The 26,031-nt window shown below is 42.1% G+C and overlaps 1 protein-coding gene across 4 annotated transcripts in view; it reads right to left on the reverse strand.

Moving 5' to 3' along the window:
* The window catches only part of dph6 (diphthamine biosynthesis 6), a 264,965-nt gene that overhangs the window by 165,942 nt on the left and 72,992 nt on the right, over positions 1-26,031 (reverse strand). Inside the window, exon 1 of one of the 4 annotated variants that reach the window (XM_055640696.1) lies at positions 2,013-2,075. The exons of the other annotated variants lie outside the window; for them this stretch is intronic. Within the exon in view, the coding sequence (XP_055496671.1) occupies positions 2,013-2,060 (48 nt within the window). The 5' untranslated portion in view covers positions 2,061-2,075. Of the gene's footprint in view, positions 1-2,012; positions 2,076-26,031 lie in introns of those variants that run through there. 4 annotated transcript variants of the gene reach the window in all.

Raw genomic sequence — 26,031 nt, forward strand, 5'->3', positions numbered from 1 at the left:
AGGAGGTGACGGATCATCAGTTGCCGGAAAATCGGTGGTGCACCTGCAGTAACAGAGCAAGATGAAGCAACCTGGATAGAGGCACAGACACCAGAACAGATCGGTTGCTGTTTATCATAGTGTCAGTGTAAACCAAACAGAAATGTAAATAGCATTGCAAAAAATATCATGCTTTTTAAATTGTGTTTTGTAAAGAATTTCACTTGTTGGAAAGCTTTCCCAGTCATAAAAGCAGCAAAGTGAAAACCCATAATTCGACTCTGAGATATCATCTACATTTTTTCCCTTAAATCATATCAATTGTGGCTTAAAATTGACAGAGGTATAATTTCAATTACTGCCTAATTAGTATCAAATGAAAGCTATAATTCTGGGACATAAAACTTTTTTCTTGCCTTGAAAGCTTTCTTGATGTTGATTAACTGGCAAAGCCTGCATAGTCTACGGTAATGAGAGACTAATGACTTCATTTAAAATCAAAGGAATTGAATATAACAATATTAATGAGCTCACAATCCTTTATGTTATAACTGAAATATGATTATGAAGAGTGTAACAATGTGCCATGTAATAGGGCGGGAAAGATCACACAGAAATCTGATAGCTCAGACAAATCGTACTTGATAGCATGATAAACTCTGGGAAGTTCAATAAAAATCTTATGTTTGAATTGACATTAGCTGCACTTCAGAATGTGTTTATGAGGTCTTTACATTTTATTTAATGCATTATTGAATCACATTTCCATGTGCTTATTATGATGTTAACATATTCGATGCTGCAGAAAGCACCGTTCCAGGTAGGCATTAATCAGTGCATATCTTCACAAAATACTGGTTTAATGCTGTTACCATTGTGGCATTATTTCAAAAATTTTCATCAGAATCTCATCCTAAATTTCTCTCCCCTTTTGTCAAATTCTTTCTTCCTTTTCGTGTGCCTCATTCTCTCATCATGCTGATGTCAGGCCCTTTCCGCACCGACCAGCAATCACCCCGCACACTGGCACTATCCTATACACTAGAGGTAATTTACTTTTTTTTTAATAAAGCCAATTAACCTACAAACCTGTACATCTTTGGAGTGTGGGAGGAAATCGGAGCACCCAGAGAAAACCCACATGTTCACAGGGAGAACGTACAAATTCTGTACAGACAGCACCCGAAGTTAGGATCGAACCCAGGTCTCTGGTGCTGTAAGGTAGCAGCTCTACCTCTGCACCACGGTGGCGCCCTAAAGAAAGAGAAACTATGTTTGCCAAATCTGATGGGGCATTTTCATACTTCAAAAGTGGATTGGATTAGTTGCCATTCATGAGAGTGTGAGACCAAGTCTTGACTCCTGGGGTCGGGCATTGTATTTACCTATATGAAGGATTTAATAATAGATATCAAACTGAGGGTAAGAATAAAAGTTACATTTTCAGCTATAAAGTCCACCTGAATGGTGTAAACCCAATGAAGCACCCCTTCTTTATACAGATTTATTCTATAAAATAGATTAGTTTAGATTAGAGATACAGCATGTAAACAGGCCCTTCAGCCCACCAAATCCATGCTGACCATCGATCTCCCGTTGATATTAGTTCTATGTTATCCCGCTTTCTCATGCACTCCCTACACGCTAGGGACAATTTACAGAAGCCAATTAGCCTACAAGCCTGCACAACTTTGGGATGGGGTAGGAAATCGGAGCACCCGGTGGAAACCAATGCAGTCACAGGAAGAATGTATAAACTCCGTTCAGACAGTGCATAAGGTCCAGATCAAACCCTGGATCTCAGGCACAGTGAGACAGCAGCTACACCAGCTGCAACACTGTGCCTCCCCTTATATTTTATTGATATCAGTATGCTTATATTCCCACATTAACTGCACCTCTTGTGAAGAGACATGCAAAGTATTCACTCAGTATCGGCATCATTCCTTATGTCTCAGCGTAAAGATTCCCTTATTGATTTTGAATTCACTCTGCCCTTTCTTTGACTGTTCTTTCGATATAAATATACTTACAAAAGATTTTTGGTTTCTCTTTATTGTTAAACACTGATCTCTTCCCATGTGCTTCCATTCTCACTTTGAATGTCCACACCCACTTTCTGTAAGCTGCTTGACGTTTTATTGAAAAAACAAAGAACACAAAGCACTGGAGTAACTCAGCGAGGCAGGCACAATCTCTGGAGAATGTGGATGAGCAGCATTTGCAGTTCCTTGTTGGTGCATCTGACTTTTGATTGAATTCTGTATCTGACATTTGTCGTAAACTGGCTTCCTCTGTTACATTTTAAACCTAATTCCTTTTGTCATTCAATGACTTCTGACTTTATTTGACCTATCATTCTTCCTTGGAGGAATTTGCTTGATTTACAACTGAGATATCTCCACCTTGAAGGCCTACCATTGCTCGTGATTATCTTTCGGATGTTTTTTTTTCCCTAGTCTGCCTTCTTAAACTGAAATTTCAACGGATAGAGTGGTTCTGTAATGTAGTAGTCAGAACTGTGGTCTCACAGCTTCAGAGCTAGAGTCGAACCCTGACCTCTGACACATCTGTGCAGAGCTTCCACCTCACCTCAGTGACCCCAAAGGTTTCTTCCCCATGCTCAGGTTTCCTCCCCAGCCCAAAGGCATGCTGGAGGTGAAAGACATGCTGGAGGTGAAAGACATGCTGGAGGCAAAGACATGCTGGAGGCAAAGACATGCTGGAGGCAAAGACATGCTGGAGGCAAAGACATGGCTACTGAATGTTACCTCCGAGTATAGATAAATTGCAAAACAAAATCAAGCCGGGTGGAGATCAGCTAATGTGAAAGGGCATAGGTTGTAGGAGTACAGCAGAATAAGGAGATGGAAAATTAGCCCAATGGGATTGCTCCCGAGAGCTGGCACAGACCTGGCTCACCCGGTCTTTTTCTTCATCAATACAAACATAAAGTAACTATGCTCAAATTATCCATGACTTCCAATATCCTGTATTCTCTATCTGTTGTTCTCAAGATTCACTGCTCCAGCAACAACTCATTCTTTGCCTAAACCGCAAAACTTAGTATTCCCTCCCTTACACAATCTCAATGTTTAAAAGCTAATCTCAATGTCACTGAGCAACCTCTACTTGACTTATTTTCTTCTTTTATCCTTGTTCTCTCAACCTTGATGAAAAGGTGCGCTCAAGACCTTTGCTCTCTCTTCCCCGTTACAGTTTGTCGATAGTTCAGGAAGTAATCGATATCTTTTGTGACTGCATATAAATCCACACTGTTCAAGAGGCTTGGCTTTGTGACAGTAGCGTTCTACAGTTCACCAACATTATTATCAAGTTAGCCCCCAACCCCTCCCAGAATAGTAAAACTTCCAAAAGTGCTATGTTGTAATTTGATAACATTAAAATTATTTTTCAAGAAATTGCTTGTGTTTTTGCAGAAGAGACTTTGCAATATAGTTCCCCTCTATGTTACATCTTTTAAAATGTGGTTTTCCACAGGTGTTAAGTTAATATGCTCCTCCCGCAATCTACCTTGTAAATTGATGAAAATAATTAGCTTTATAAAGTGTTATAACGGTGCCTGCTGCATTAAGCAGAGATCAAACCTGGCGTTCAGAAGCCGCGGTCATGTGACTCGGGAGGGACCGTTGTTTTCGCGCCGTTTTTACTTGCGCGTGTTAGTTCAGCGCTGACCACCGTTGTGGACAGATGTGTCTGAAGAACCTGTGTTCTGGAAATCGGATTTTCGAATAAAGATCTGTTGAAAACCCCAGTTATCGTTCATTAGACCGCCAAAGTGTTTCACTTTTAGTTTAGTTTAGAGATACAGCGTGGAAACAGGCCCTTCGGCCCATGCCGACCAGTGACCCCGTACACTAGCACTATCCTACACACTAGGGACAATTTACAATTTTTACTGAAGCCAATTAATCTACAAACCTTTATGTCTTTGGAGTATGGGAGGAAACTGGAGCTCCCAGGAAAAACCCATGTGGTCACAGGCAGAACGATACTCCATACAGACAGCATGCTGTCTGGTCAGGATTGAACCCAGGTCACTGGCACTGTAAAGGCAGCAACTCTACCGCTGCGCCACTGGGCCTCCCCAATCTAAATATGATCTAAATTGTGCAGGAAACCAGAAAAAGGATCCCGACCCAAAACATTACCCATCTATTTTCTCCACTGATTTTCGCCAGCACTTTGTGCCTATCTTTGGTATAAACCAACACTGCAGTTGTTTGTTTCTACATCTTGAATTCTACAGTCAGAATTGGCTACACAAGCTTATCACAAGCCACTCTTAAATAGCCCTTGTAATAATAGACAAGGACCGCGATCTGATCCAGAAAACAGTGCAAGTCGTTAAAATGATTAAAACTAAGAAATTAAGGAAAAAAAGATTCCACTATTCCAATAAGCTAAAAGGCTCAGCAAATATCGCTAATTTGTGCTTACTCGTGAAATGTCTGCTTTTAAGCCTTAAATTGCTAAATTGTAATTGGAAGGGCCATGTATTGGCGCTATCTTTCTCAAATTTTTCAGTTGACATTTGATATTTTCCAATAAATTCCATGTACAGGTCAAACATGATTCTTCCGCTTGAGATGTGAACAGAATAAGCAGAACCTTTTTCATGTAAGGGTTTCCACAAAATCTTACAGTACACCCATTCAATCTGATATGTCTTTTTGTAAAGCCATCCAATTAATTTCCCTGTCATGCTCTATCCTTAACCGTGTCATTTTTTTCTTTTCTAAATATACAACCAATTATGTTATAGAAGTTCTCCTACGACAGATCGCAGCAGCACAACTGCAAGTACTGGACCGGCATATAAACAGTAACCAGTATAACAAAGGATTTTCCTCAGATCACAGATTCTTTTTGTCAATTGGAATAAATCTCTGATCTATGATTACTGAGACGTAACAGCATCTCCGCCTCCTTATTAATTTAAACCAAAAAATGTACAGAAATTAAACAAAGAAAAATCTTATAGTTTAGTTTAGAGACACAGTGCGGAAACAGGCCCTTCGGCCCACCGAGTCTGCCCCCCACCCCCCCCACACATTAACAATTTTACCAAGCCAAATAGCCTTTGGAAGAAAGCCGGAGCACCTGGAGAAATCCCACGCAGGTCCCGGGGAGAACGTACAATTTCCATACAAGCAACATCCGTAGTCAGGATCAAATTATTGTCTCTGGCGCCCTTCAGGTCAGACTGTAGCGCAGGGGACTTCGCCCCCCTCTCCCTATTATCCTACTGGCCAATGAACGGTCCCTTGAAAATATATTGGTGGACTTAAGGGAAAGGCTGCTTTATCAAAGGGAGCTGAGGGAATGCTCTGTGTTCTGTTTCACAGAGACATGGCTCACCCCCAGCTCTCCAGACTCAGCGGTCCAGCCTGAAGGGTTCTCCATCCACCTTATGGACCGTACGTAGGCATCTGGGATAGGGAGAGAAGGGGGCATCTGCCTCATGGTCAACTCTGCGTGGTGTTCAGACGTGGCAGTCCTATCCAACTCCTGCTCTCCACACCTCGAACATCTGGCGGTGAAGTAACGTCCCTTCTACCTTCCAAGGGAATTCACCTCCATTATCCTGACCGCGGTCGACAACCCACACCAGGCAGACGTCCGTCTGGCACCGGAGGAGCTGCACGCCGTGGTCAACAAACACCAGACGTCTTACCCCGAGGCGTTTACCACCATAGCTGGGGACTTCAATAAAGTAAACCTTACGAAATCGCTCCCTAACTTCCACCAACATGTCTCCCGCTGCACCAGAGGACCAAACACCCTCGACTACTGCTCCACCACCATTAAGAATGCCTATTGCACTATCCCTCGCCCTAACTTCGGTAAATCCGACTATACCGCGGTGCTGCTTCTTCTTGCCTACAGGCAGCAATTAAAGAGCACACCCCCAGAGGTGAGGACTGTACAGAGCTGGGGGGGGGGCAGAGGAACAACTCCAGGACTGTTTGGAGTCTGTAGACTTGACAATGTTCAGGGACTCGGCAATAGACCAGAACGAATGCGCCACAGTCGTTACAGACATCATAAAGAAATGATGTCTTATCCCTTTTACCTACAACCCAAAATATCACACCATTATTATTTCGGATCACTGTCCTCACTTTTTCAGTAAAATTGGAAGGAATGTATAATAAACAACCATTTTGGAGAATTAATCCACAAATACTACCTGAGGCAAGTTGTTGTGACTATCTGAAGCTACAGATGAAAACATTTTTTGAGACAAACGATACCCCCGGTATTTCTCCATCTTTGCTGTGGGAAACTTTTAAAGCCCATGTTAGAGGCTGTATTATCGCATACCAAGCTTTTCAGGACAAGAAAAATAAGACTGAACAATTGGAATTAGAAAAACAGACAAAACAGTTAGACCTAGAAAATGCGGCTGACCCAACCATTGCAAAACATAATAAGATAGCTGCACTAAAATTTAAATTAAACCAGATTCTCTCTGCAAAAATTATGAGGGTATTTAAAAATACTAAACAAAAATAATTGGAATTTGGTGATAAACCACACAAGCTACTAGCACGCCAACTCCGCAAATTAGCGAATGACCGTACAATACACAAAATTAGATCAGAAAAAGATTTGCTTACATTGCCTAAAGATATCAATGAAAGATTCTTACAATTCTACCAAACAATTCATCAAAAACAGTCATTTCTGCAAAGATGAACAGCTTTCTTGAGAATTGCAATCTCCCATTTCTTAATGAAGGAGAACAGGAAGAGTAGGCTGAAAGATGGCAGATGGAGTTTAATGCTGATAAGTGTGAGGTGCTACATCTTGGCAGGACAAATCAAAATAGGACGTACATGGTAAATGGTAGGGAATTGAGGAATGCAGTTGAACAGAGGGATCTAGGAATAACTGTGCACAGTTCCCTGAAAGTGGAATCTCATGTAGATAGGGTGGTAAAGAAAGCTTTTGGTGTGCTGGCCTTTATAAATCAGAGCATTGAGTATAGAAGTTGGGATGTAATGTTAAAATTGTACAAGGCATTGGTGAGGCCAATTCTGGAGTATGGTGTACAATTTTGGTCGCCTAATTATAGGAAGGATGTCAACAAAATGGAGAGAGTACAGAGGAGATTTACTAGAATGTTGCCTGGGTTTCATCAACTAAGTTACAGAGAAAGGTTGAACGTTAGGTCTTTATTCTTTGGAGCGCAGAAGGTTAAGGGGGGGACTTGATAGAGGTCTTTAAAATGATGAGAGGGATAGATAGAGTTGATGTAGATAAGCTTTACCCATTGAGAATAGGGAAGATTCAAACAAGAGGACATGACTTCAGAATTAAGGGACAGAAGTTTAAGGGTAACATGAGGGGGAACTTCTTTACTCAGAGAGTGGTAGCCGTGTGGAATAAGCTTCCAGTGGAAGTGGTGGAGGCAGGTTCGATTTTATCATTTCAAAATAAATTGGATAAGTATATGGATGGGAAAGGAATGGAGGGTTATGGTCTGAGTGCAGGTAGATGGGACTAGGGGAGAATAAGTGTTCGGCACGGACTAGAAGGGCCGAGATGGCCTGTTTCAGTGCTGTAATTGTTATATGGTTATATGGTTATAAGGATGAATTAGGTGCAGAGATAACAACAAACGACATTGTAGACTATTAAATCATTGAAAAGTGGAAAAACTCCTGGCCCGGATGGGTTTAGTAACGAATTTTATAAAAATTTAATGACTTAATTTCTCCATGCATACAAGCCCTTTATATTCAAGCATTTAAAGAACAGACTTTATCACAAACTTGCTGAATCAACTATTACATTAATTCCAAAAAAATATAAAAATCTCAAGGAGCCTGGATCCTATAGGGCAATATCCCTTTTAAATACTAGCTAAGACATTGGCTCGTAGATTAAGCCTAGTTATCAGTAAACTAACACATCCAGATCAAACTGGGTTTATGCCTAAACGACACTCGTTTTATAATTGGAGACGTTTGTTTAACCTAATATATTCGCAGAGAATACCAAATGAAGATCTAACAATTACTTCTCTAGATGCAGTAAAAGCTTTCGACCAAGTGGAATGGTCTTATCTTTTCACAGTGTTGGAAAAATTCCAATTGGAAGAAAATTTTACTTTATGGGTGAAGCTTTTATACACTAATCCGACAGCTAGAATACTGACAAATCAAATGCTTTCACCTAAATGTTATTTATCTAGGGGTAACAGACAAGGATGTGCTCTTTCTCCAATGTTATTTGCTTTAGCCATAGAACCCCTTGCCGAGAGTATCAGGTCCCATTCAGGCATTTATGGATATAATACCAAATATACCTCCAATAAAATTTTGTTATATGCAGATGATGTACTTTTATACATTACTAATCCCCAAGTTAGTATTCCAAATGTTTTAAACATTATAGAACAATTTGGTTCTTTTTCTGGATACAGAATAAATTGAAACAAAAGTGAAATAATGCCAATAAAAGAACAAGACCCTTCTCAACTCCAACAATTTCCTTTCAGAATCGTTACTGAAAAGTTCAGATATCTTGGAATTTACGTGACGAGAAAGTATTCCTCTTTGTTTCGAATAAACTTCCCACCATTAATCACTACATTGTATGCCTACATCCAATTTTGGAAAACACTTCCTATCTCCCTTATTGGTAGATTAAATGCAATAAAGATGATCTTCCTTCTGCAACTTTTATTTTTATTCCAATCAATACCAATATACCTCCCTAAAAGCTTCCTTTTTTTAAATCGACGCTATTGTCAGTAACTTTATTTGGCACTACAAAACCCACAGAATACACAAAAGACATTTGTGCAAATCCAAAGAAAATGGAGGATTAGCTCTACCTAATTTTATTTTTTACTATTGGGCAACTAATATTAAAAATATAACTTTCTGGTTGGACGATACATGACAACATGTAAATTGGTTAAAAATGGAGAGGGAAGATTGTTGGCCTTTTTGTATAGGCTCGATCCTATCTCCAATACTTCTGAATAAGAACGTGTGAGCAAAATCCGATAATACACAGTACTATCCCATCTGGAAACAGCTGAAATTCAGTCTTAAATTGAGAAATATCTCTCTCCTTCTTCCTATTGCAAATAATCCCTCGTTTAAACCGTCTAGATGTGGTGTTTATATTCAATGTAAGAACCTGGGAATCAATACTGTGGGAGATCTCTATAAGAAGGGGACTCCTTTTCACGAACTACAGAAGAAATATGACTTGAATGACAATCATTTTTTTAGATACCTTCAAATCCAGTCGGTCGGTGGGGGCGCTCCAAGCCAGCGGCCTATCAGCAGCGTGTCCGGTTTTTTCAACTTTTTTTGTGTTTTTAGTGTGTTTTACAGTATATTTTTTGTGTTTCTCTGTGTATTTTGTGTGGGGGTTGGTGTGGGGGGGTGAGGGGGAAACCATTTCGGTCGCCTCCTCCATGGAGAGGCGACTTTTTCCAGGTCACCTCCCCCGTGGCCTAACAACGAGGATCGGGCGGCCTTTCCCGGACACGCCCCCGGGACTTCAGCGGCGGGCGCAGCGTGGACTCTCGGCGTGGAGTGGGCGAGCCCTCGCTGGGGCTCGCTGGAGGGGAGCGCTCCGTTTTGCTGGCCCGCGACAGCCGGCAGCCTGAAGCCGTGGTCTGCAAGCTCCAGCTGGCGCAGCGTCTACAGCCCGGGATCTCACGTTGGGGACTCGGGAGAAGAAGGAGCTTCCACCGCCGGCCCGCGGCCAACTTCTACCGTGGACCCGGCGTGGACTTACCATCACCCTTAGAGGGGAGCTTCGACCGCCAGCCCTGCGGTCTGCGGTGCTTCTGGCTGCGGCGGGGACTTTAAATCTTCGACCACCGGCCTGCGGCCTACGCCAACCTAAAGCCGCGGTCTCCGGTGGGGAAGAGCCGATCCTGGACTGACTCTGGACTCTGGTCCTGACTACGGGGGGAAATGGAGGAGGACTGGCCAAATTTTGTGCCTTCCACCACAGTGATGAATGCTGTGGTGGATGTTTGTGATAAATTTTTATTGTGTATTGTGTGTTCTTTATTATTGTACCGCTGCTGACAAATTCATTTCACTTGCACTTTATGTGCAATGTGACGAATAAAACTGATTGTTGATTGTTAAAAAAAAAAAATCCGAGATGACGTGAAAACATATACACTAGACTGTCCTCTTATGGGTCCAGATATATTAGACGATTGGTTGAATAGACATGCCGATACAAGTAAGTTAATATCTTGCATATACAAGGTACAAGGTAGATTTATTCGTCACATGTGCCAGATGGCACAGTGAAATGAAATTCCCATACAGCCACAATAAAAAAAGGGACACAACACACTATAGGGTTTGACCCAGAGTTTCAGAGTTTCCCACTGTGTGGGAAGGCACCAAAGTCAGTCTCTTCCTCCATTGTTCCCTGTGGTCAGACACTCTTCTAAATATTGACACCCCACCCTCTGAGATTTATAGGCGAGCATGGGAAGACGAGCTGGGTTTACCCATTTCGAAAGATATATGTGAGGAAAGCCTATAATACATACACTACTGTTCTTTAAATGCCAGGCATTGCCTGATACAATTTAAAGTATTGCATAGGTTATAATACTCAAAGACCAAATTGAACAAGATCTTCCCAACTATCTCTCCTTTCTGTGATAAATGTCACTTTCAAGAAGCCACCCTAACTCATTCTTTTGTATCCTGTATAAAAATATAAAACTTCTGGACGGAAATATTCAATATCATTTCTAAAACACTTAAAATTAAATTGGAGCCAGATTCAAAACTAATATTAGGAATGTCAGAGGGCTTCCCTAATCTAACGATATCTCAAAGACGCTTCCTTGACTATGGTTTAATAACTGCGAAAAAACTTACACTTACATTCTGGAAAAAGATAACAGTCCCCACAGTGAAGATGTGGATCACAGAAATGACTGAGACACTACATCTAGAAAAAATAAGGCTTGTGTTGAAAAATTGAAGCAGTACGAAAATTGTATAACTGTTATGTCGATTACTTTTTCTTTGTACAATTGCTTCTAATAAAATTAATATGTTTTTTAAATAAAAACAATGTGTGGAGGACTGCATCCCTACAAAAACCTTCCGAGTGTTTCCCAATCAGAAGCAATGGATGAACTTTGAGATCCATACTCTTCTGAAGACCAGACACCGGGCATTCATGTCTGATGATACAGTGGTCGACAAGAAGTCTAGATACGACCTTGGTAAGGCCATCAAAAAGGCCAAAATCTCTGGAACTCTCTGCCACAGAAGGTAGTTGAGACCAGTTCATTGGCTATATTTAAGAGGGAGTTAGATGTGGCCCTTGTGGCTAAAGGGATCAGGGGGTATAGAGAGAAGGCAGGTACGGGATACTGAGTTGGAGGATCAGCCATGATCATATTGAATGGCGGTGCAGGCTCGAAGGGCCAAATGGCCTACTCCTGCATCTATGTTCCATGTTTCTATGTTTCTAAAAGCAACCTGCTCCAAGCTGGAGGATGAGACAGATGTATGTTCGGCAGCTGTGGCGGGGCCTGAATGCAATCACCTCATACAAGGCAAAATCAGGAGGCAGCTCGAATGTCGGCGTAGCATCACTCCCTGATGAGCTCAATGTGTTTTACGCACACTTTGATAGGGAGAACACTGATGTGCCTACTCGAGCCCTCATTCGCTGTGATGGTATATCAGTCACAGTCACAGAGACTGACGTGAGAAAATCCTTCAGAGGGGTGAACCCTCGAATAGCACCTGGACCTGATGGTATACCCGGCCGTGTTCTAAAAACCTGTGTGGACAAACTGGCTGGAGTTTTTAACAGACATTTTCAACCTCTCACTTCTGAGGTCTGAGGTACCCACCTGCTTTAAAAGGCCATCAATTATACCGGTGCCCAAGAAGAGCAAGGTGACATGCCTCAACGACTATCGACCAGTGGCAGTAACATCGGTGGTGATGAAGTGCTTTGAGAGGTTGATCATGGAACAAATCAACTCCTAACTCGACAAAAACCTGGACCCACTGCTGTTCGCTTACCGCCACAACAGATCAACGGTGGATGCGATCTCGCTGGCTCTCCACTCGGACAACAAAAACTCATATATCAGGCTGTTATTCATTGATTACAGCTTGGCATTTAATACAATCATCCCCTCCAACCTGGTTACCAAACTTGCAGAACTGGGTCTCGGCGAATTCCTCTGCAATTGGATCCTTGACTTCCTCATTCACAGACCAGACTGTTCAAATTGGTGGAAAGGTGTCAGCCTCGATAACAATCAGCACCGGAGCACCTCAAGGCTGCGTGCTCAGTCCCCTGCTGTACTCACTCTATACTCATGACTGCGTAGCCGGTCATAGTGCGAACACCATCAAGTTCTCTGATGACATCACTGTTGTGGGATGTATCACTGATGGGGACGAGTCATAGAACAGAAGAGAGATCGTCCGGCTGACCAAATGGTGCCAGCACAATACCCCTGGCCCTCAACACCAGCAAAACCAAGGAATTGGACTTTGGAAGGGGTAGGATGGGGACCAACAGTCCCGTTTATATCAACGGGTCGATGGTGTAAAGGTTCAAGAGCTTCAAATTCCTAGGCGTGCACATCTCTGAAGATCTATCCTGGTCCGAGAACACTGATGCAATTATAAAGAAAGTACATCAGCGCCTCTACTTCCTGAGAAGATTATGGAGAGTCGGTATGTCAAGGAGGACTCTCTCTAACTTCTACAGGTGCACAGTAGAGAGCATGCTGACCGGTTGCATCGTGGCTTGGTTCGGCAACTTGAGTGCCCAGGAGTGAAAAAGACTACAAAAAGTAGTAAACACTGCCCAGTCCATCATCCGCTCTGACCTCCCTACCATCGAGGGGATCTATCGCAGTCGCTGCCTCAAAAAGGCTGGCAGCATCATCAAGGACCCACACCATCCTGGCCACACACTCATCTCCCCGCTACCTGCAGGTAGAAGGTACAGGAGCCTGAAGACTGCAACGTCCAGGTTCAGGAATAGCTCCTTCCCCACAGCCATCAGGCAATTAAACTCAACTCAAACAAAACTCTGAACATTAATAGCCCATTATCTGTTTATTTGCACTTTATCTGTTTATTTATTGATGTGTGTATATATTTATAGTATATATTTATATATATTATATTATATTCATGGTATGTGGACACACTGATCTGTTCTGTATTCCTGCCTACCATATTCTGTTGTGCTGAAGCAAAGCAAGAATTTAATTGTCCTATCTGGGACACATGACAATAAACTCTCTTGAATCTTGAATCACTATGTTCTACACTGTTTATGCTCTCCTTTTGCACTACCTGATATATTCATGAATGGTATGTTCTGCCTGGATAGCTTGCAAAACAAAGTTTTTCACTATACATATGACAATAATAAACCAATGCCAAAGCTGAAGAACCAAGAGGGTCGAGAGTGTTTTATTGTCTTATGTCCAAAAATGGAACAACATTCTTACTTGCTGCAGCAAACAGGTGTGTAAATATGGTAGTCAATAGAAAACAGAATAAATAACAAGAAGTTCAATAAATTAGAAAAATACTTAATTTACTTTATTTTAGTTTATCATTGTCACATGTAATGAGGTACAGTGAAAAGCTTTTGTTAGCATGCTATCCAGTTAATAAAAAACTATACATGAACACAATCAAGCTGTCCACAGTGTGCAGATAAAGGATAAAGGGCACAATATTTAGTGAAAAGATATAACATTGAAGCCTGAGAAAGTCAGTTAACAATACAGTACAGTGCAAAAGCAAGCACAAAGCCCAAAGTCCCTAGTGCAATCAAGGCAGTTCATAGTTCGCAGTTTAAGTGGAGTTCATACTTTTCAATAACCTGATGATAGTTGGAAAGAAGCTGTTCCTGGACCTGGAAGTTAGAGTTTCCAGGCTCCTAGGTCTTTTTCCCGATGGCGGGACTGAAATGAGAGCATGGCTAGGGTGGTGAGGGTCTTTCATGATGCTGGCTTTTTTTTTGTGGCAGCGCCCCCTGCAGATCCCGTTGATGATGTGGAGGTCAATACCCGTGATGGACTGAGCAGTTTTCATCACTTTTTGTAATCTCCCAAGTCTTATCCCTAATATCACGACGGTATTCCAAAAGTATGGTGCTCAGTAATGAGAGGATTCTCCAGTCAGGGCTCGACAGGTAAGAATGCAAAGAACTGGTTGCATTTTCTCCCAGTGAGGCATTGGAAGAGGATGTTTCATCAAAAGTTGCAGAACAGGTAGGATGGATGAAGCACAGTGTAAAACCTGTTGATATAACTTAGGATATTCTTAATGACTTTGGTGAGAGTTAGTTCAGGAATGAAGTAGAATTCCAGCACAGAGCTCAAAAAGGAGGGCATGAATTGGAAAGGCCACAACATCTCCAAGCACTTTGGAGAGGATGGTTGGAAATGGACCTGCAGGTTACAAAGATGGAGAGCAATGCTTGAAACAAGGAACAGCAGATGCTGGTTCATGAAAAAAACATCAAAGCGCTGCAGTAACTTAGCAGTTCATGTAGCATCTCTGGAGAACATGGATAGGTGACATTTCAAATCCGGTCCCTTCTTTAATCAGTATAAGGGTCCAAACCCAAAATGTCACCTATTCATGTTCTCCAGAGATGCTACATGTGCCCTGAGCCACTGAGTTACTCCAGCACTTGTCTTTTTTTGGAGGGGAATGCTGTTACGTGATAGTAGATGTGAAGCTCTGAGCCCTCCATCTGAGGATCTTCCAAGTGTTCTCATAAGGTCTGCCCGATGTAGGGGTAAAGCTCAACTATTCAAGCTTGCAGTCCAGGTATTTAAAGAGTTAAAGATTACCGGAATGAAAAAGGTTTTTATTGATAAAGGCATGAAAAGTGGGTGAAGTGCATAGGGATGAAGCTTGGTTGCAGCAGAAACTTGTCAGACACAGAGCCAATGTTTAGACAGCTGATATTTTGAAAGTGCAGATTAAATGCTTTGGATTAGACATGGAGAAGGACATGGTTCGGACACAGTGGGTGGATGTGAGTGGGAGGCAACACAAGGAAGCAATCAGCCATGTCCTCTGTAAGATTAGGGTACTGTGGGAAGATGCATCAATTTGATCGGGCAAAACACACTCAAAGGGCTACTTGCTCCACTTTCTTTATGCTCTTAACTAATATACTCAGGAAGAATGGAAGGGATTTAGGGATCAATTAGCTTGTTAATTAACATTCAACATTTTAAAAAAAAAATCAAAATTCTCATGTCTCCAGATTACGCCACTTCAATTATCCACGACTAAACAAGGCAACATTAAACATGAAAGCATGTTTTTATTATGGGTTTACGACACCAGGGACAATTTTGGCACAAATTATTGCCAACTGATAAACAATTTCGGGTGTGCTGAAGCTCAAGTTAAATTCGCTCAATTATTTAATTGAAACTAATATAACGTTTACTTTTCAGCTGCATTTCAGGATCTCACACAATTATTTTGAATCAGAGAAGTAAAATACATCAGAATGTTAAAAACAGTTATTTGAGGAAGAGAGCATCATACATACTTTATAAATTATGCCAACACTAGACAAATAGAAACCAAAGAATGCACTCTCCCTTTTAAATACGTTTAATCATCCTGTGGGGAATGCACATTAAGGGCCATCTATTACACAGAACATTTTTTCTGTCAGATTGAACACCATTATTTTTTTAGTCTTGATGTGCTCTCCACAGTTTTAGCCAAGTCCAAACCATCCTAAATGCAGCATGGCATTTCTGAGAAATTGACTCATGACCCTGGCACTTTTTTATTTCTTTGAGCAGTTTGGTTGGTCCTTCTCTCCATCTGATTCTATGAAATCGCTTCTACCTATAACTCTCCCCAAGATGCTTTAACCTCAATGATTCAATACAATGATACGTTATTGTCACATATGCAGTGATGTACAGGTTTGTAGGTTAACTGGCTTGGTAAATGTAAACATTTTCCCATGTGGGCGTAGGATAGTGTTAATGTGCGGGGATCGCTGGTCGGCGTGGACCCGGTGGGCCTGTTTCCGCGCTGTATCTCTAAACTAAACAAAGTACACAAAGAGTCGCTGTATTTCTGACTCCGACAAAGTTACAAAGGTACTCATTAGAGTCATGTTGGTCCCTCTCCTTCTCGGCATCTCGCCCCCCAACCCCTCTCGCCGCAGGGTCCCTCTTTGGCCTCTGCAGCACGGCTTGACTGCCTCTCTGCGGGCTATCTGCGGCCCATCCTCAGCCCCACCGCCTCTCCGTGGCCCGAACGCCAGGTTAAGCTCCGCGGCGCACCCCTCGAGCTTTCCGCCGCCACTGAGATGCATTCCGTCTTCTGCGTTAACCACAGGCCCAGTGATGGTAACCACTTTCTCAGCAGCAACTGTTCCTTGCATCCTTACAAAGTTTAATATCGCACTAATACCTCAACGTACATTTTCACGGGCCCTCTTCAACTTTGTCTCTTTGCTCACACAGTTGCCGTGATCTACGATGCATCCCTCATCCCAAACAATATATAACCATATAACCATATAACAATTACAGCACGGAAACAGGCCATCTCGACCCTTCTAGTCCGTGCCGAACACGTATTCTCCCCTAGTCCCATATACCTGCGCTCAGACCATAACCCTCCATTCCTTTCCCGTCCATATAACTATCCAAATTATTTTTAAATGATAAAAACGAACCTGCCTCCATCACCTTCACTGGAAGCTCATTCCACACATCCACCACTCTCTGAGTAAAGAAATTCCCCCTCATGTTACCCCTAATCTTCTGTCCCTTAATTCTCAAGTCATGTCCCCTTGTTTGAATCTTCTCTACTCTCAGTGGGAAAAGCTTATCCACGTCAACTCTGTCTATCCCTCTCATCATTTTAAAGGGCTCTATCAAGTCCCCCCTTAACCTTCTGCGCTCCAATGAATAAAGCCCAACTTGTTCAACCTTTCTCTGTAACTTAGTTGCTGAAACCCAGGCAACATTCTAGTAAATCTCCTCTGTACTCTCTCTATTTTGTTGACATCCTTCCTATAATTAGGCGACCAAAATTGTACACCATACTCCAGAATTGGCCTCACCAATGCCTTGTACAATTTTAACATTACATCCCAACTTCTATACTCAATGCTCTGATTTATAAAGGCCAGCATACCAAAAGCTTTCTTTACCACCCTATCTACATGAGATTCCACTTTCAGGGAACTGTGCACAGTTATTCCCAGATCCCTCTGTTCACCTGCATTCTTCAATTCCCTACCATTTACCATGTACGTCCTAGTTTGATTTGTCCTGCCAAGATGCAGCACCTCACACTTATCAGCATTAAACTCCATCTGCCATCTTTCAGCCCACTCTTCCAACTGGCATAAATCTCTCTGTAGACTTTGAAAATCTACTTCATTATCCACAACCCCACCTATCTTAGTATCATCTGCATACTTACTAATCCAATTTACCACACCATCATCCAGATCATTGATGTACATGACAAACAACAGTGGACCCAACACAGATCCCTGTGGCACCCCACTAGTCACTGGCCTCCAACCTGACAAACAACCATTCACCATTACTCTCTGGCATCTCCCACTCAGCCACTGTTGAATCCATCTTGCTACTCCACCATTAATACCCAACAATTGAACCTTCTTAACCAACCTTCCGTGAGGAACCTTGTCAAAGGCCTTACTGAAGTCCATATGTACAACATCCACTGCTTTACCCACATCAATTTCCCGAGTAACCTCTTCAAAAAATTCAAGAAGATTAGTCAAACATGACCTTCCAGGCACAAATCCATGTTGACTGTTCCTAATCAGACCCTGTTTATCCAGATGCTTATATATATTATCTCTAAGTATCCTTTCCATTAATTTGCCCACCACTGACGTCAAACTAACAGGTCTATAATTGCTAGGTTTACTCTTAGACCCCTTTGTAAACAATGGAACAACATGCGCAGTATGCCAATCCTCCGGCACTATTCCCGTTTCTAATGACATTTGAAATATTTCTGTCATAGCCCCTGCTATTTCTACACTAATTTCCCTCAATGTCCTAGGGAATATCCTGTCCGGACGTGGAGACTTATCCACTTCTATATTTCTCAAAAGTGTCAGTACTTCCTCTTCTTTGAATCTCATAGTTTCCATAGCTACTCTACTTGTTTCCCTTACCTCACATAATTCAATATCCTTCTCCTTAGTGAATACTGAAGAAAATAAATTGTTCAATATCTCCCCCATCTCTTTTGGCTCTGCAGATAGCTGTCCACTCTGACTCTCTAATGGACCAATTTTATCCCTCGTTATCCTTTTGCTATTAATATAGCTGTAGAAACCCTTTGGATTTACTTTCACCTTACTTGCCGAAGCAACCTCATATCTTCTTTTAGCTTTTCTAATTTATTTCTTAAGATTCTTTTTACATTCTTTATACTCCTCAAGCACCTCATTTACTCCATGCTGCCTATAATTATTGTAGATCTATCTCTTTTTCCGAACCAAGTGTCCAATTTCCCTTGAAAACCATGGCTCTTTCCAATTTTTACTATTTCCTTTCAACCGAACAGGGACATAAAGATTCTGTACTCTTAAAATTTCACCTTTAAATGTCCTCCATTTCTCTTCCACATCTTTCCCATAAAGCAAACTGTCCCAATTTACTCCTTTTAAATCCTTTCGCATCTCCTCAAAGTTAGCCTTTCTCCAATCAAAAATCTCAACCCTAGGTCCAGTTCTGACCCTCTCCATAATTATATTGAAACTAATGGTATTGTGATCACTGGTCCCGAACTGTTCCCCAACGCATACCTCTGCCACCTGACCCGTCTCATTTCCTAACAGGAGGTCCAGCACCGCCCCTTCTCTAGTAGGTACTTCTATGTATTGCTGCAAAATATATCAGCTCTACACTAATAGCTTTTTGCCTTCACCTCTGGAAAAACTCTGGCATGTCACTTTAAATTACATTTTCAAACTGCTCCCCATCTTTCACTGAGTTACTTGTTTCAATGGCTGTCAATTTGGTCAACCACATTCACTCCTTCACTGTCCAAACATGCCTCCAGGAAGACATTTATCCTTCATGGTTATTGCCCTTTGTATGAACCCCCCCCCCCCCCCCCCCCCACCCCCCCACCCCAAGTCAATGCTGTTCCAAAGATCTCAGGTTCAAGTTTACCTGTTGCACAATTTTTATTTTCAATAACTCAATTTCAATAACGAGCCATGGCTGCCTCGCCATTAGTCGGTCTGTCCCTTTCTTCTTTGTTGTTTCTTTAGTACGTGTTAAATGTATGTTTTTAGTGTTGTTTAGCTTGTCTGCATGTGGGGGGGTAGGGGTAATCTCTTAACTCGACGGAGATGCGATTTTTTTCTTTATCGTATCTCCGTCCGCACTGCGGTCTAACTTGGAGGAGTTGGCAGCCTTTGCTGGAGACCGAGTTGGAGAGCTCTACAGCGGAAATCTGCGGGACTTTAACATGGCGGAGTTTGCGATCCCTTTGCCAGGGATCAACCTCTGAGCTCCACCCGTGGGTGCCTGCGGACTTTAACATCGCAGAGCTCGCGGTCTCTAGTTAGGGACCGACTTCAGGAACTCCAAGCCGCAGGAGCTTCGATCGCCCCGATGTGGGAGCTTCGACCGCTGGCTGCAGGAGCTTTGATCAACCGACGAATGAGGGAAGAAGATTAGACTTTTTTGCCTTCTATCACAGTGAGGAATGTGGGAAATCCGCTGTGGTGGATGTTTATATTAACTGTTATGTAGTTGCGTGTCTTGTTGCTTTTTTAGCATGGCTGTATGGCAATTCGCATATCACTGTACCTTAATTGGTACACGTGACAATAAAAGACCTTTGAAACCTAAATCTGGACCACATTCACTACTTTTAAACCTTACTGCAAAAATAACCGCTGCTCCAAGATAAATAAAATATATTCCAGTTTATTTTCTCCACCAATATCTTTCTCTTTAAACCCTTCTTCTAGACCCTCATGTCTAACATGGAGGAAGAGAAGTTGCTGATGTACAAACTGATTAACAGCCAAGTAAGTAAAGTTGACATTGCCGCACCCCGGCCATTCCCTCTTCTCCCCTGACCCATTGGGCAAAGGTTATAGAAGTGTGACAACGCACACCTCCAGATTCAGGGACAGTTTCTTCCCAGCTGTTATCAGGCAACTGAACCATCCTATCACCAACTAGAGAGCAGTCCTGAGCTACTATCTACCTCATTGGAGACCCTCAGACTATCTTTGATCGGACTTTATCATGCACTAAACGTTATTCCCTTTATCATGCAACTGTACACTGTGGATGGCTCAATTGTAATTATGTATTGTCTTTTCTCTGACTGGTAAGCACACAACAAAAGCTTTTCACTGTACCTCGGTACACCTGACAATAAGCTAAACTAAACTTTGCAATGCAAGCAGGCCCTGTCTCACACATTGCACTGGAAATAGTTTCTTCGAACATGGATTTGTCTTTTGGAACGTGTTCTTTGCTAGTGACCAAACATGATTTTTCTATGACTTTTCTGTGCATCTTTTTTAAACTGTTAAGATTGAACTCATCTCTCTTGACCTTTAGACATGTTCCATTAGACCGTGGAGTGAGCTTCCATATCTTCTCCATCACAAAGAACAGGTACCTTCAGCTTCCTAACAGCAGTCTACCTCACTTCCCTCAGTCCACTGCTGCTGAACTCCTCAATCAGGCCTTTGTCTCCCAGACACAACCATTCCATTGCTCTTGCAGCTTCCCATCCTCCACAACACTGCCCTCTCTATCCTCCTCTCTTTCATGTTCTCGTACTAACTTACCTTAGCTTTTGATTTCCTGTCTCTCAAATCTGTAACTTTAGAGTACAGTTTCATTTATTGTCATGTGTACCGCGGTGCAGTGAAAAGTTTTTTGTGTTGGGTGCTATCCAGTCAGCAGAAATACTATACATGATTACAGTGTACAGATACAGGTTACAAGGGGATAACTTTTAGTGCAAGATAAAGTCCGATTTTAAATAGTCCGAGGTTCTCTGAGGTAGAAGGGACAGAAGTTTAGGGGTAACATGAGGGGGAACTTCTTTACTCAGAGAGTGGTAGCGGTGTGGAATGAGCTTCCAGCGGAAGTGGTGGAGGCAGGTTCGTTGGTATCATTTAAAAATAAATTGGATAGGCATATGGATGAGAAGGGAATGGAGGGTTATGGTATGAGTGCAGGCAGGTGGGACTAAGGGAAAAAAAGTTGTTCGGCACGGACTTGTAGGGCCGAGATGGCCTGTTTCCGTGCTGTAATTGTTATATGGTTATATGTTATAGATGGTATCTCAGAACTGCTCTCTAGTTGGTGATTGGATGGTTCAGTTGGCTGTTAACAGCTGGGAAGAAATTGTCCCTGAATCTGGACATGTGCGTTTTCACACTTCTGTACATCTTGCCTGATGGGGGATGGGAGAAGAGGGAGTGGCTGGGGTGAGACTCGTCCTTGATATGCTGGTGACCTTGCCGAGGCTGTGTGAAGTGTAGATGGAATCAATGGGAGGGAGGTTGGCTTGTGTCATGTTCTGGGCTACGTCCACATTTCTCTGCCATTTCTTGTGGTCCTGAATGGAGCTGTTCCCGTACCATGCTGTGATGCATTCCGATGAAATGTTTTCTACAGAACATCTGGGGCAGTTGGTAAGAGTTGTTGACAACATGACAAACTTCCTAAGCCTTCTATGGCAGTAGAGGAATTGGTGACAATGCCAGCTACAGTGTGCAGAAATGCGGGTAATTCCCAGCTTGATGACCATGCCACTGAATGAGACTGAGAGTATACACATTATTTACACATTATGAACCTTCATTCATTGTATTTTTCATGGGAAATTAACCTTCTGGGAGATGTTGATATTATATTTCTCTCTTAAGTGAACTACTTTTTCTTAAGGTTACACAAAAAAGCTGGAGAAACTCAGCGGGTGCAGCAGCATCTATGGAGCGGAGGAAATAGGCAACGTTTCTGGCCGAAACCCTTCTTCAGACTACTTTTTCTTAACATTGTGAGCTGCTTAACAGGCTTGATATAAGACATAAATCCCAACTCCAACAATGCAGTCAATAAATATTCAAAATTTTAAAAATTGCCGTTGCTTCCTTCACCAAAGTCTCCTTTACTCCAGATCTGGCCTCTTTTGAAACCGTTTCTCCAGCACTGGCTGTACTTGCAGTTGCCTTAGCCTGTACATTTCCTGCCTTATTTCATCAATATCTCTACTTTCCACTCTCCTAAATTAAAGTGAGCTTTTAAACCCACATCTTTGTCCATCCTCCAAACATCTCTTCTTTTGGCTCTGGACTGACTTCCACTTTCTACTCTGTCCACTCTCAAACACAGGCCAATATTTTTTTACCATCGGCAAACTTAATTATACCCGCTACAAATGTCAACTAATCACACGACCAATGCAGTCTTGCAGAGCCTCAATGGAAACATTATTCTTCCATGGGTTTCTGCCACTGTGATAACTTTCTAACTATGATATATTCCTTTGAATCAAAGGACTCAAAGGTTTCTTGATTGGTCTGCCATTATCGACCATGCCAGAAGCCTTGTTAAAATCCATGTATAGCGGCTCAAGATTCACCTTCATCAAAACTTCTTGTACAAGAATTATAGCACAGAAGGGAATTGTTGACTGAACCATTCAGTCCAATTCTCCCCAAGTGAAAATTATTTTTGTAGTCCCCGTCAAATTCCCTTTTGAAAACCCATGATTGACTTCGCTTTCACTATCCTCTCATGTAGTTAGCTCAAAAAAAAAATCGCTCTTAAAATGTTTATAGCCAGTGAAGCACCTTTTTTTAAAATAATTAATAAATGCCAGCTGTCCTTGATTGAACTGGGCTTTCTAAACAAAAATTACCATTTACCCACTGAATTTCTTTCGAAAATGATTTTCCCAACAAGAACACCAGGCTAGGCTGGTCTAAAATTACTTTTATTCCCCTTTAAACAATGGTACCCTGTCACAGTTCACCAGTGTCTCGGCAGACCTGTAATCAGAAAGGATGGGACAATGATGATCAACACTTTCACTATATCCTCCATTACTTCTCTGAAATAGACCAGATTGACATTTTTTTTTTAACTTTCAAAGATTTAAATCCCTTGAATATTTCCTCTCTCAAACGTGAATCACAACATTACGGTGCTGAGATGTTCAGCGTTCAACAACCATGTTACTTTATTTTAGACAAGCAAGCGTGGAAAGAGGCCCTTCGGTTCACCGAGTCCTTCACCAACCAATCATCACCCATGAACGTTCAATCCTGCACACCAGGGACAATTTACAGAAGCCAATTAACCCACAAACCTGTATGTCTGGAATGTGGGAGGAAACAGGAGCACCCGAAGAAAACCCACGTGGCCACAGGGAGAACGTACAAACTCTGCACAGACAGCAACCGTAGTCAGGATGGAACCTTGGTCTCTGCCGCTGCAAGGCAGCAACTGCCACTGTGCCACCTTGTGGCAGTGTGATAGATTTCAATATAATGGGGTTCCTCTTGTCAAGGAGAGAGTTCTCACCTCATCGCTGCCATCTAGACCTCCTGCTCCAACCAAAAGAACTGAATTCCTATGTTGTAAGCCGTCCTAGTATATCTTGCCTAGAGCATTGCGAATTCTGAGGATATCAAGTGCTCTACCTTTTGATTCTGCATCCAGATGCTGAGCTGTATCAATGAGGCATGGAATATTTACAGAGCTCCCACCTTCCATTAGCTGCTTAACAACCACCATCTTCCACAACAGGGTGAGGTAGGGCTACAGAGATCCAGGTTCGATCCCAACTATTGGTGATGCCTGTACAGAGTTTGTATGTTCTCCCTGTGACCGCGTGGGTTTTCTCCAAGAGCTCTGGTTTCATCCCACATTCCAAAGACATGCAGGTCTGTAGGTTAATTGGCTTCTGTAAATTTTAAATCGTCCCTAGTGCGTAGGATAGTGCTTGTGTAATGGACGATCGTTGGTTGGCGTGGATTCGGTGGGCCGAAGGGTCTGGTTCCATGCTGTGTCTTTAAGTCCATACAAGTTGAAGTCCACTAGTTATGCACTTACATTTGTCAATAGCACATTGTTTTTGTTGTTTGGCATGTATGTTATCTTATGTTGCAGATTTACCAGGTAAGTACATGATTTTTATGAGCCCCAGCACACTCTTTGTCCATCCTCACTGATTGGGGATGGGTTGCCTGCTTTGATGGTGATGACAGAATGAGGCTCTGCTGGGGCTACATGGCTGTTGAAAATAGCCCACAGTGCTTCATGGATGGACAGCCTTGGTAGTGCCACAAAACACGACAGAGCAAGTCTTCAATGTGACTGCGGCACTTTATCTCAACAAAAACTACGAAGGCCGTTGACAAAAAATGCCACGGGCATTAGAGAGAATGATGAAGGTGTCAATGAGTCTCTGCCCGTTTTGTTTCTCACACAACCTTTTCAAGGTTCAGACTCGCAGCTAAGTCAATCGATATTTTACCAGCTCATGCAAGCTGGTGCTACTGAACCATTCTCGGCAAGGATCATTGTTGTTTCCAACCGAGAATACAAAATAGAATCCAACCGAGATAAACACAAAATACTGGAGTAAGTCACCGGGTCAAGCGCGAAAACAAATAGGTGATGTTTCGGGTTGGGACCCTTCATCACAATAACCTATGTGGACTCCTCTCTTTCAGTTTTTCAAAATTGGTTTCCAACAAGGAGCCACCAAGGGATATCAACACCTACAAGGAACTTAAAATATTGACTTAAAATACATTGCTATCCCTTAATCATTGCTGGATCAATATCTTTGGGAAGCACAATGTAAGGATCCTAAATATAAAATGAAACAAAGGCAGCCAACATTATCATCATAAGGACAAGTAGGGATGGGCAATAAATGGTTGGCATTTATGCCCGCATCCCACAAAATAATAGAATCTCTCAACTTGTGTTTTAAATTAAGTTTTGTAATGCAGTACCTCCAAATGCACTGTATGGCTGTTTACTCAACACACAACGATTTTAGAATGGTATGAAAAAATATTTCATCAATACAGTTAAACAATCGTGTAAGATTAGGTATGAGAACATGCACAGTGGCACAGCTGGTTGGCACAGTGACACAATGGTAGAGTTGCTGCCTTACAATACGGAAGACCCAAGTTCGATCCTGACTATGGGTGCTGTGTGTATGGAGTTTGTACATTCTCCCTGTGACTGCGTGGGTTTTCTCAAGGGTGCTCCAGTTCCTTTCCACATTCCAAAGACATGCAGGTTTGTAGGTTAATTGGTTTCTGTAAATTGGCCCACTGAGTGTGTAAGGTAGAACTAGTGTACGGGTGATCGATTGTTGGCTCGGTGGGCTGAAGGGTCTGTTTCCATGCTGCGTCTGAACTAAACTAATCAACTAAATAGAATCCCTCAATTTGTTCAATCTCCCAAAATTAGGTTTACGTAGTGTAAATACTGTCTGGCCCTTAACTCTACACACAAAGATTGTAGAATGACATGGAACAATGTTTCATCAAAACAGTAAATAAACTATTGTGTAAGATTATGTACAACGGTTTCTGGATGAGCAGCATGTAAAAGAGTTTGAAGGACCAAGCAGAGCAGAAATATGCAGTGACTGCCTTCATAACCGTCACTTCAGCAAAATTAATGATCCATTTTAATTATAAATCACGTCACGAAACCAGAAAAATATCCAAATTTTTCCGAACTGATCGCAAAACATCCCTCCAACATCCAAGCACAAAGCTACGCTGCAGTTTCCTTCATTTGCTGCATGACTCAAGGATATATGTTAAGAAGTAATATATTGTCATTTACTGTCTGAAGACGGGTCTCGCCCCGAAATGTCACCCATTCCTTCTCTCCTGAGATGCTGCCTGTCCCGCTGAGTTACTCCAGCATTTTGTGTCTACCTTGGAACTATGACATTC

This window comes from Leucoraja erinacea, chromosome 9 (genome assembly GCF_028641065.1).
Source record: "Leucoraja erinacea ecotype New England chromosome 9, Leri_hhj_1, whole genome shotgun sequence".
NCBI lineage: Eukaryota > Metazoa > Chordata > Chondrichthyes > Rajiformes > Rajidae > Leucoraja > Leucoraja erinaceus.